Source organism: Mobula birostris, chromosome 12 (assembly GCF_030028105.1).
Source record: "Mobula birostris isolate sMobBir1 chromosome 12, sMobBir1.hap1, whole genome shotgun sequence".
NCBI classification, from domain to species: domain Eukaryota; kingdom Metazoa; phylum Chordata; class Chondrichthyes; order Myliobatiformes; family Myliobatidae; genus Mobula; species Mobula birostris.
In genome coordinates, this window is record NC_092381.1 from 13616561 (window position 1) to 13628655 (window position 12095).

The 12095-nt window shown below is 45.4% G+C and overlaps 1 protein-coding gene across 1 annotated transcript in view; it reads right to left on the reverse strand.

Annotated features, from left to right (window-relative positions):
• Positions 1–10853, reverse strand: part of gipc2 (GIPC PDZ domain containing family, member 2) — a 78217-nt gene extending 67364 nt beyond the window's left edge. The window contains exon 1 of the mRNA XM_072273320.1: positions 10517–10853. Coding sequence (XP_072129421.1) covers positions 10517–10801 — 285 coding nt within the window. The 5' untranslated portion in view covers positions 10802–10853. The remainder of the gene's footprint in view (positions 1–10516) is intronic.
• Positions 10854–12095: the final 1242 nt, after the last annotated feature.

The window sequence follows — 12095 nt, forward strand, 5'->3', positions numbered from 1 at the left end:
GAGAAAGGGCAAATTTTGGGGAACTGACTAACCCCACTGGAAGCTGCAGGGGATGCCAGAGAGACGTCCTTGCCGCTGCTCCACCACCAGGAGATGTACCAGAGCTAAGGGAGTAGTAATCCCCAACTGATGACACTGCATCTGACCCAAGGGCATTATTGGATGCATGCAGGCAGCATTGGCAAGCTTCCATAGTAGATCTGTTGGTTTTCCTGTCATCAAGGAGCAAATACAAAATTGAGATGAACATCTAATGGAAAACCAAATGCGAGGTCCTTTTCACTGAGGGAGACAAGATCATTAGTGAGATAAAAGAAAGGCACGCAGTGAAGATCGTCTCCACTGTGCCTCAAAGTGGACAGAATTTCCTTCTCATTTTCATTTACAAACCTGGCATAAAGGCAAGTACTCAAAGAATGGAATTTGTCTCAGCAATGGTCATGGGTGACAGGTGTTCAAAAATCCAATGACTAATTTTACAATGCAGACTTCAGCAATAAGGGCTCTCAAATGAACCACACAGTCAAAGGTGATCCACAACTTGTGCACTGGCCAGATGCAATATTAACTGTGTAACACTTTTTCAGAAAGGAATCCAAAAATCAAATTTTCATTAAAAATTACCAGTGATGATTGTGTAAAAATGTTTTAAAAATGCCTTTTACTTCAAAATTTTATGCCACATTGATTGTGGATCAGAACTTAAAAACAAGTTAGCTTCGCTGAACACCTACGCTCTGTCCGCCAGAGGAAGCAGGATCTCCCAGTGGCCACACATTTTAATTCCACGTCCCATTCCCATATGTCAATCCACGGCCTCCTCTACTGTCAAGATGAAGCCACACTCAGGTTGGAGGAACGACACCTTATAATCCATCCTGGTAGCCTCCAACCTGATGGCATGAACATTGATTTCTCTAACTTCTGTTAATGCCCCTCCTCCCCTTCTTACCCCATCCCTAATTTATTATTTATTTCTCTCTTTCCCTCTCACAATAATTCCTTGCCTGTTCTCCATCTTCCTCTGGTGCTCCCCTCCCCCTTTCTTTTTTCCAAGGCCTTCTGTCCCGTGATACTCCCCCTTCTCCAGCCTTGTATCCCTTTTGCCAATCAACTTCCCAGCTCTTGGCTTCATCCTTCCCTCTCCTGTCTTCTCCTATCATTTTAGGTCTCCCCCTCCCCTTTCAAATCTCTCACTATCTCTTTTTTCTGTTAGTCCTGACGACGGGGCTCGACCCAAAACATCGACTGTACTTCTTCCTATTGATGCTGCCTGGCCTGCTGCGTTCCACCAGCATTTTGTGTGTGTTGCTTAACTTTATTCACCTGAGTATTTGCATCTCTACACTTTCTCCTCAAACATATTCAACCGATTATCACAGGTAACCTCAAATGTTGTGTGAGTAAAACAAACAATATTTAGTACTGTGTTAATTTCATAAGCACCGAGAAACAAGATCAGCAAGGTTTCCTGAAAATAGTTTTTCTGTGGACAGTTTTCAAACAAAATAGGAAAACCTTCCTTAGCAACATTAGAGCATTAAACTCAAAGAGTTGATAACTGCTTCAAGCATAAAATCATTTTCCTTAGAAACAGGATGTAGAGGATTTCCCTCGTCATGCACCTGACAGTTTGTCGTGGCATCCAAGATCTCCTGCTTGCTAGTTCATGATTATTACTATGAAGACTCAATCTTCAACAGCACAATACATACTTTTCAATTCAACATTACCAATTTTATTTAAAGACCAAACATGTTTCAATCACAAACATTTTTTCCAAAGATTATTTGAGAAACTTATCAATAGAAAGCCAGGAAAGAGTGCAAGCCAAATTATTCATAGTAAATTCTTTAGTGTAAATAATTATATTAAACAAACAAGGGGGAAAAAAGATTGACAGAATTATTGGCTCAATGTGCCAGATCAAATTACAGATCCAGACAGGATATGAGATACACTTGCAGGCTGTGGGTGTATCATGTGGGAGAAAAATTCAGGATGTGCGTCTATCAGTATTCTCAAGGGGACTGTAACTTGAAGGGACATTTTTAAACAGTGAAAATTATCAGAGCCCTATTTCAAGTGCACATAGATATAGTAACAAATTTGCACATTTAACACTGTGTTAATATAGGAAATGGTCCAAGCACACAAATTGACAAAAATAAGGAGTTCAAGGGCTAATTTATCTGCTTTAAAGTCCTTGGATTCACTTTCAAGGACTCAAACTCATGCCCTCAGTATTATTTATTTTTTGTATATACACAAATTGCCTTTTGCACATTGGATGTTTGTCAGTCTTGGTGTAGTTTTTCATTAATTCTAGTGTATTTTCTTTGTTCTGTGATTGCCTGCAGGAAAATGAATCTCAAGAGTTGTACATTGTATATGTACTTTGATGATAAATTTGCTTCTGTACTTTGAATATGAACACCTTGAACATGGATGTTTGAGAAGTGATACTACATCCGTGTATGGCTCCTACTAAAAAACACACACTCACACACACAGGATTCCAGTTAACACACAAAATGTTCAAGGAACTCCGCAGGCCATTCAGCATCCATGGAAAAAAGTACAGTTGACATTTCAGACCTAAACCCTTTGGCAGGATTCGGGGTTTCAGCCCAAAAAGTTGACTGCAATTTTCCCCCCATAGATGTTGCCTGTCCTGCTGAGTTCCTCCAGCATTTTGTGTGTGTTGCTCAGATTTCCAACATCCGCAGATTTTCCCTTGTTTATGGATTCCAGTTAATTGGGCTAGCCATCTATTTGGAACAACTGCTAAAGAACAAGAACTAAATTAAGAAAATAACTGTGATTCTCTTAATTTATTTGGGACACTGTGCGCTGCTTAATTGGGACAGGACACCTGCTAAACAGTTTCTAATTAGTTTTTAAAAATGCAAACAACAGGAATTCTGCAGATGCTGGAAATTCAAGCAACACACATCAAAGTTGCTGGTGAACGCAGCAGGCCAGGCAGCATCTCTAGGAAGAGGTACAGTCGACGTTTCTCTTCAAATCTCTTACTCACTCTTCCTTCAGTTAGTCCTGACGAAGGGTCTCGGCCTGAAACGTCGACTGTACCTCTTCCTAGAGATGCTGCCTGGCCTGCTGCGTTCACCAGCAACTTTGATGTGAGTTTCTAATTAGTGTCAGTCTTGTACACTTACATGGCCATTACGCACACCACCATGCTTACAGCAATCAGTTTTTAAATAGCACCAGTTGTGTGTGTTTGTGTTCAAAAAGCAGAAATTATTGTCACTGATAGTTGTGAAATAAGCATTATGACAATTCAGAACTGTTTAGCTCTCCACAGTTCAAGCCTTCAGGCTTAGAGATGCCAGAAATAGCAGAAGTGAAAAACAAATGATTTCGTGACTTCAACAAGTTAGGAATTATGAAGGTATTGACAATCATCTTGAATGTTATAATGAAAATTAAGATTTGGAGGATGCATTGTATGAAGGCAGTCCATTACCTGCACTAGGTATCTGTGCTGATTTTGTTCATTTACAGTCAATCAATAGAACAGGGCATGAATGGGGCCATGGTAGAAAAGTTCACGTCGCAGCCCCGTTTAAACGAATTCTACCACCGCCACGCGCAGCAAGTAGTGTATTCAACATTTTTGTATCATTGATTTGATCATGCCTGAAGACACAGGTCGATGTCAGGAACACCGGTCTTTTTCAAGACCGGCATTGACTGTTATATCTGCTAACGTTGAAGGATTTTCTGCAGCTAAACAAAACATCTTCGCTACATTATGCGACGAGTTGCAGTGTGATGCCCTCTGCCTGCAAGAGACACACAGAGGAAGCTAAAACAACCGCCCAAAAATACCAGGCATGTTCCTGGTTATTGAAAGACCTTATCGACAATATGGCAGTACTGTATTTGTTAGAAGTGGTTCAGTCATAGAACAGAGGAGGACAACATCGAAATTCTAACTGTAGAGCTGAGCAAAGTAGTTGTGACCTCAGTGTACAAGCCACCGGGCACAGTTTTCAGCTTCTATAACCCTGTATCCAACCTGCACAGTAAACCACAGATCTTCACTGGAGCCTTCAATAGCCACAGTACCCACTGGGGGTACAAGGAGTCTAACAACGATGAATGGATGAAGAATGGATGGACGTTAACCAACTTAGTCTCATCCATGATCCTAAATTGCTAGCCTCCTTCCACAGTGCCTGCTGGAAGCGCAGTTATAACCCAGATCTTGCCATTGTCAGCAATGACATCACTGGCCTCTGCAAGAAGCTTGTCACAGACCCAATACTACAGACACAGCACCGTCCTATTGGTATTCAGATAAATGCAGCAGTGTTACCAACCGTCATACCATTCAAAAGGCGCCTCAACTACAAGAAGGCCGATTGGAACGGGTTCACAAGAGCACTTGACCATAAGGTTAAACATATTAAACCACTACCTGAGCACTACAACCTGTTAGCAAAAGCTGTCCAGAAAACAGCCAAAAGGAATATCCCCCCAAGTTGTAGAGCACACCATATCTCTGGTCTCACCAAAGAGAATGCTGAACTCCACAGGGAGTATGTCTCAATGTTTGAATCTGACCCCCTCTCAGAGGAAACAGTATCTACCAGTGACAGGGTGATGTTAAGTATCTCTCAAGAGCGTCAAAACACCTGGAACACCTTGATAGAGGCAACAGATCTTACAAAAAACAGCAAGAATGCATGGTCTCTCATACGCAAACTTGGAGGCAATCCCAAGAAAGCTGCCCAACATCCCAATGTGTCTGCTAACCAAGTTGCACAACCATCAAAAAACAACCAAGAACACAACTAGATAGGAAGAAGTACAGCGATGACCCTGGCCTCACTGGACCATTCACCACGGAAGAGCTGGAAATTGCTCTATCTAGTCTAAAACAAGGAAAAGCAATTGGTCTTGACAACATAGCATCGGAGCAGATAAAGCATTTTGGACAGCAAGCAAAGAAATGGCTCCTACAATTGTTCAACCACTGTCTGGCAACACACAAGCTACCTAATACTTGGCAGAAGTCATATGTAATAGCACTATTAAAGCCCAGAAAAGATCCCTCAGATCCTAAGAGTTTTGGCCCATCTCACTGCTTTTCCACATCAATAAGCTGTCTGAACACCTGATACTCAATAGGATAGCACCAACTGTAGATGAGATCATCAGTCCAGAGCAAGCAGGTTTCCGCCCCGGCAGATCAACAACAAGCCAATTGCTCAACCTCACACAATATATTGAAGATGGCTTTGACCAAGGGATGGTAATAGATGCTGTTTTTGTAGACTTGTCAGCAGCTTACGATACAGTGAACCATAGACGTCTCCTCTGCAAGATCCTAGAGATGACAAAAGATATTCACTTAACAGAGCTGTTAGAAAGCATGCTTCAGAATCGCCGGTTCTATGTTGAACTAGGTGGGGAGGTGCAGCAGGCAGCATATTCAGAAGAATGGTCTTCCTCAGGGAAGTGTGTTTGCACCACTGCGGAGCAACATCTACACGAATTACCAACCTATAGATGATGTCACACGCCGTGTTATATATGCTGCTCACTGCCCAAAGCACTGATTTTAACACCATGAAGAAAACACTTTCTGAGGCCTTGGGGGGACTAACATCCAACTAAGAAGAAAACCACCTCCGCGCAAACCCATCAAAGACGCAAGTTTGTGCATTCCACCTCAGGAACCGTGAAGCCAAACGCCAGCTTAAAGTAACCTGGTGTGGAGCAACACTGATGCATTGTGAGCACCCGACCTACTTAGGAGTCACCCTTACAGATGCCTCACTTTCAAGAATCACATCAATAAGACAAAGGCAAAAGTGAGCGCACGGAACAACATCCTGAATAAGCTCACTAACACAAAGTGGGCAGCAAGCTCGAAAACGATGCGAACCAGTGCACTTGCTCTTTGCTATTCTACTGCCGAATACACCTGCCCTGCATGGGAAAGATCTACTCATGCTAAGATGATGGAGGCCATTCTGAATGCAAGCTGCCGATTTATCACAGGTTGTTTAAAACCAACACCAACAGCCTACATATCCTGGCGGGTATCACTCCCCCTGATATAAGAAGAACGGTAGCCAGCAAGAAAGAACAACTCCATCAAACATCAGATGAGAGGCACCCTCTACGTGGTCATACACCTACACCCAGCCGCCTAAAGTCAAGGAAGAGCTTCATGAACAGTGTTGTTCCATTACAATCAACCCCATCTGAAGCCTGCATCGCCTTGTGGAAAGACCGGCTCGCCAGTCTCAAACAACCCCCAACGATGGAAATTGCACTGGATGAAAGCCTTCTCCCAGGAACTAATTGCAACTGGGCAATCTGGAAGTGCCTTAACAGACTTAGGACTGGTGTAGGTCGTTCAAAGTTGTCACTAAGCAAATGGGGATATACAACCAGCCCGACATGTGGAACTGAGCCACAAGCTATGCAACATCTCCTGCAATGCCCATCACTAGGGGAACCCTGTACTGTTGCAGATCTTGCTGAATTCCACAAGGCACAAAAATATGTCCAGATCTGGCTGGGCCATGTATAGACTGTCCGTGGACACGATAAGACGACGACTGAATGAATTCTTCCATTGATAACTATAGTAGTGTAGTGGTATTAGTAAGATTCTAATTTGTTCTGCATTTTATTTAAATACATAATTCATTTCTCAGTTAAACAGTATTTCTTTCTTTCCATGAAACTGGCTAATTGGGACAGTGCTTAAGTAGCCATTTTTTAAATATTTATAATAAATTAATATACAAATAGTGCAAAAAGAGCAAACACAATGGGTTCATTGACACTTCAGAAATCCTAAGGCCAATTCAGAAATCCAGCTTTGATCTACACCCTTTCCTTGCCATTCCCTCTGACACCTCTATCCAACCCATGTTTGTCCTTTCACCGATCCAGTTCTGATCAATGGGGAACTCCAACCATGACAGCTTGAAGAAGTCACTGAACAACCAACACCAACATGTCAGCTGAGGAACCAGAGGACCCAACACACACAACAGGAATTCTGCAGATGCTGGAAATTCAAGCAACACACATAAAAGTTGTTGGTGAACGCAGCAGGCCAGGCAAGGGTCTCGGCCTGAAACGTCGACTGCACATCTTCCTAGAGATGCTGCCTGGCCTGCTGCGTTCACCAGCAACTTTTATATGTGTTGCGTGACCCAACACACACAATCACTGTTACACAACCATCAGCATGAGTGGACATTGAACCCATGAACACTACCTCGTTATTTTTGTACATATATATTTTATGTGTGAAACGGCACTTCTGCCACAAAACAACAAATTTCACGACATATGTCAGTGATAAACAACCTGATTCTGACTGATCCCCATTTAAGTCTTCATCAAAATCAATTCTAAATCTGTGTCACATAGACTAACAACTCTGAGCAGCACTGGGTGAGTGTTGCACTATCAATGGCAGCAATTTCCTAATCAGATTTTTATGCCTGCCCTTCAAGGAACAACATCTAGAAAGAACACGGTAATTATCTATAACATCCTTGTCAATATTTACATGCCACTATTACACTGGTCTTTTATGGAGCTTACTGCATAGAAATTCTCTGCTGTATTTCCTCAAGGTTATTATAGCTTGTAGGGGTGGGGAGAAGAGGGGGAATTTTTTGAGGAAATAACAAGCAAGATAGACAAAGTAGTCATTGAATGTTAGTTACTTAGATTTTCAGAAAACTTACGACAAAGTGCTGCACATGAGGCTGCTCAACAAGATAAGAGCCCATTGTATTACAGGAACCTTAAGGTTGCCATAACCAGGGGTGGGAATGGGGAAAAGCTCCCACTGGCATGCGTATCTCATTGCCACTGACAACCAGGTCCAGCTCCTGGCCTTCACATGTGGCCGAGCTACTAAGCCTGGCAAAACCATTTCAACTGACAGGGCCATTACCTCAAGATTCAGGGGAGAAGACTTAGGACGGAGGTGAGGAGAAACTGTTTTTCCCAGAGAGTGGTGAATCTGTGGAATTCTCTGCCCAGGGAAGCAGTTGAAGCTTCTTCACTAAATATATTTAAGATACAGTTAGATAGATTTTTACGTAGTAGAGGAATTAAGGGTTATGGGGAAAAGGCAGGTAGATGGAGCTAAGTTTACAGACAGATCAGCCATGATCTTATTGAATGACAAGGCAGGCTCAATGGGCCGATGGCCTACTCTTGCTCCTATTTCTGATGTTCTTATGACAGGATATGGGGCAAAGTCAGCTTATTGGCACCTTAAAACCAGTCACTTTGGTCAGATGAGGCTCGTCAGCCGTGGTTGGCAGCTCACCTAGGAGAAAGAAAACTCTGATGGCCACCATCTCCTGCTTTGCAGCTATACCCACTCATGAGGAAGGCTTCAGGAGTAAATCCCAAGGGGAAAAAAAAAATCAGGAAACGGAGTCCCTCAGGCAGTCCAATGCTAACTGACAACTCCTGTGATGCCGCTGATGCCAAACTGTATCAGTCTTTGGACTGATCATGGAGGGGGGAGCCGGCTGCACAGGTAACAGCCTGCCCTCCATATATTTACTATCAGCGCCTAAAAGGCCTTTCCAGTCCTTCAAGCCACACCACTCAGCAAACCCTGACTTAACCCGCCTAATCACAGGGCAGCTTACAATGAGCAATTAACCTTCCAATCGGTACATCTTTGGACTGTGGGAGGAAACCAGGGCACCTGGAGGAAACCAACACAGTTACAGGGAGAACGTAAAAACTCCTTACAGACAGTGGTGAGAAATGAACTTGGGTTGCCAGCACTGTAGAGTGTTGGAATAACCACCATGCTGCCCTGGCTTCGTACCACGTAGACAGATAGTCGACCCCAACCAATGGCAGGCAAGTCAACAGCAGTGGTTACACTTCGCTTGATCTGATTAAGTGTTCAATGGGAAATGGAATGTGCTATAATAAGCACTTTTGGTAAGTCAACTCTACATTTTCTTACTGTAACCATTCAAATAAAAACCAGTGATTGCTGGAGGGGAAGATCTATCTACCTTAAGAATGTACATGTCTAGAACACCGCAGATTTACCATGAAAGTAAAGATGTACCAGTTCATAGTGAAGTTATACAAGCTCTCCCATAAACCAGCTGAAATTTCAAAACAGGTGCTTGAACATTTGGAGAATCACAAATATGCCAGTTGGAGAAGAAATTCAAATGGGGGGGGTGGGGGAGGAGACAGGTTCAATGAAGAGGGAGAGGAGGTTGACAAAGTAGGAGCCATAATGAATGGAACATAAATAGTACACCCAATTGGAGAGGAAGGAGGAAAGGAGTGGGGAGGCAATTAATGGGGAGAAGAGTATAGGAAAGGAGGCAGAAGTGGTCCAAACGGAGAGGGGACAAAGTAGAGAGATCCCATTGGAAAGGGGGCAAAGGAGGGCCATTTATTGAGAGATGGAAACAAGAGAAGAGCCCATGGGTTATGGGGGAGGAGTGTGAAAAGCCAAGTTGGAGTCAATCAGGAAGGTGGTGGTAGAGGGCAATTAGGAACCCATAGGGAAAAGGAGGGGAAGAGGGCAAGGGTCAAAGGGAAGGAGGGACTGGATGGAGAAAAGTGGGAGGGGAATAAATTTTGGTAGAGGGGACAGAGATTTAAATGCAAAGTGGTGCATGTCAATGAGAGGGGCGGGGGTTTAAATGGGAAAGGGGGTAGAGGGGGTGCGCGGGTCATTGGGAAAGGGGGCAGCGGGGGTGCGCGGGTCATTGGGAAAGGGGGCAGCGGGGGTGCGCGGGTCATTGGGAAAGGGGGTAGAGGGGGTGCGCGGGACATTGGGAAAGGGGGTAGAGGGGGTGCGCGGGACATTGGGAAAGGGGGTAGAGGGGGTGCGCGGGACATTGGGAAAGGGGGTAGAGGGGGTGCGCGGGACATTGGGAAAGGGGGTAGAGGGGGTGCGCGGGTCATTGGGAAAGGGGGTAGAGGGGGTGCGCGGGTCATTGGGAAAGGGGGTAGAGGGGGTGCGCGGGTCATTGGGAAAGGGGGTAGAAAGGGGGTAGAAGGGGGGCACAGGACATTGGGAAAGGGGGTAGAGGGGGTGCGCGGGTCATTGGGAAAGGGGGTAGAGGGGGTGCGCGGGTCATTGGGAAAGGGGGTAGAAGGGGGGCGCGGGACATTGGGAAAGGGGGTAGAGGGGGTGCGCAGGTCATTGGGAAAGGGGGTAGAGGGGGTGCGCAGGTCATTGGGAAAGGGGGTAGAGGGGGTACGCAGGTCATTGGGAAAGGGGGTAGAGGGGGTGCGCAGGTCATTGGGAAAGGGGGTAGAGGGGGTGCGCAGGTCATTGGGAAAGGGGGTAGAGGGGGTGCGCGGGACATTGGGAAAGAGGGTAGAGGGGGTGCGCGGGACATTGGGAAAGAGGGTAGAGGGCTGATATAAAGGAGGAATGGGAAGTAAAAGGAAGCACTAGAAGGTCAAGGAAAAGAGGGCAATTGAAAGCTCGTCAGCGGTCATTTACCTCCGAGGCGGGGATATCGAATACCTCGGCAATCCTGGCATAAAGCTCACGGACATTGGTGAAACCCTCGATGCGGCCGGTGGGGCTACCGTGCGCCAGCTGCGTGTGGAAGATCAGTTTGGGCCGGGCGTGAGACGGCGGCGCAGGCAGCCCAGCCCCGCCGACCGCGCTCGGGGAAGACGCCCCGATCCCACCACCCCGCCAGCCTGCGCCACCTTCGTTCTCCACCAAGGTAGTGCTGTCCCGCGACCTGTGCTTCCACTTCCCCTTTAAGCCCAGCGGCATCTTTCCCTCCGTGCGCAGCGAACCCTTCGCCCGCTACCGACGCTTCCAACTGCCCATGTAACGCGCATGCGCAATCCGCCCAGCCACGGCGATGGGCGGGACAGCGAGCCTCAGGGGGCGGGATTCTGGTCGCGCAGGCTCTGTCTATGCATGCCGGCAACGACGCCGGCGGTGTACGCTCACAACGCATGCGTCCAATTACCTTGCCACTCCGTGTGCATTGACGTCATGGACATAGTATCTCAGGTGAGAGCACCTGGGGCGGTGGAAGAAGTTGAAAGGAATTAGTGAAACAATTTTACTGAAGCGAAACTGAATCTGTTACCTGGAAAAGGGTATTTTTATTACGTCATCGTATATGAATAATTGAAGTACTGAAACTTTTATTCGCTCCTCTCAACCACCGAAGTAGGCTTGAGAGAATCAGGAATTTTAACATGTTTGACCTACCAATAATATAAACACAATAGATTCTGCAGGGCAACACACACAAAAGACTTCCCCTCCCCCATTCCTTCATGCCCTGATGAAGGGTATTCGCCCGAAACGTCGACTTTCCATTGACATTGCCTGACCTGCTGAGTTCCTCCAGCATTTTGTGTGTGTCTACCTAACAGTAAAAGTTTTTGACCAGTTAATTTGATGGGGGGGGTGGAACATGAATATTGAAGATTTATCGTAGGAAAAGATGCAGGTATCCTTTTTTTTTTGCTGGACTTCAAAGACGCAAAACACAAAATAATGAGATATGGTTTCCCTTACAAGTCCAGCGATTCTTGTCTTTCCAAAACATCATTGAGAAACTAATTGAGACAGGTACATTAACAATGTTTGGGTAAGTAGATGGATAGGATAAGTTTAGATTGGATATAAGGCCATTTGACCCATCCTTCTACTCTGCCATTTCATCCATTTTCCCTCTCCACCCTGCCTTCCCTCTCCTGCCTTCTCCCCATATCCCTACATGCCTTGACTAAACAAGAATCTATCAACCTCTGCCATCAATATGCTCAATGACTTACCCTCCCCAGCTGCCTGTGGCAACAAATTCCACTGATTCACCACTCTCTGGCTAAAGAAATTCCTTCTCATCTCCGTTCTAAAATGACACTCCCCTATTCTGAGGCTGTGTCTTAGACTACCTCACCATAGGAAACATTCCCTCCACATCCACTCTGTTGAGGCCAAAAATGGATGAATGGGATGAACTTAGAGGTGACATCTTAGTCAGTACGGATGAGTTGGGCCAATGGGTTCTCTATGATTCTATGAGGCACATTTCTGAACTACCACG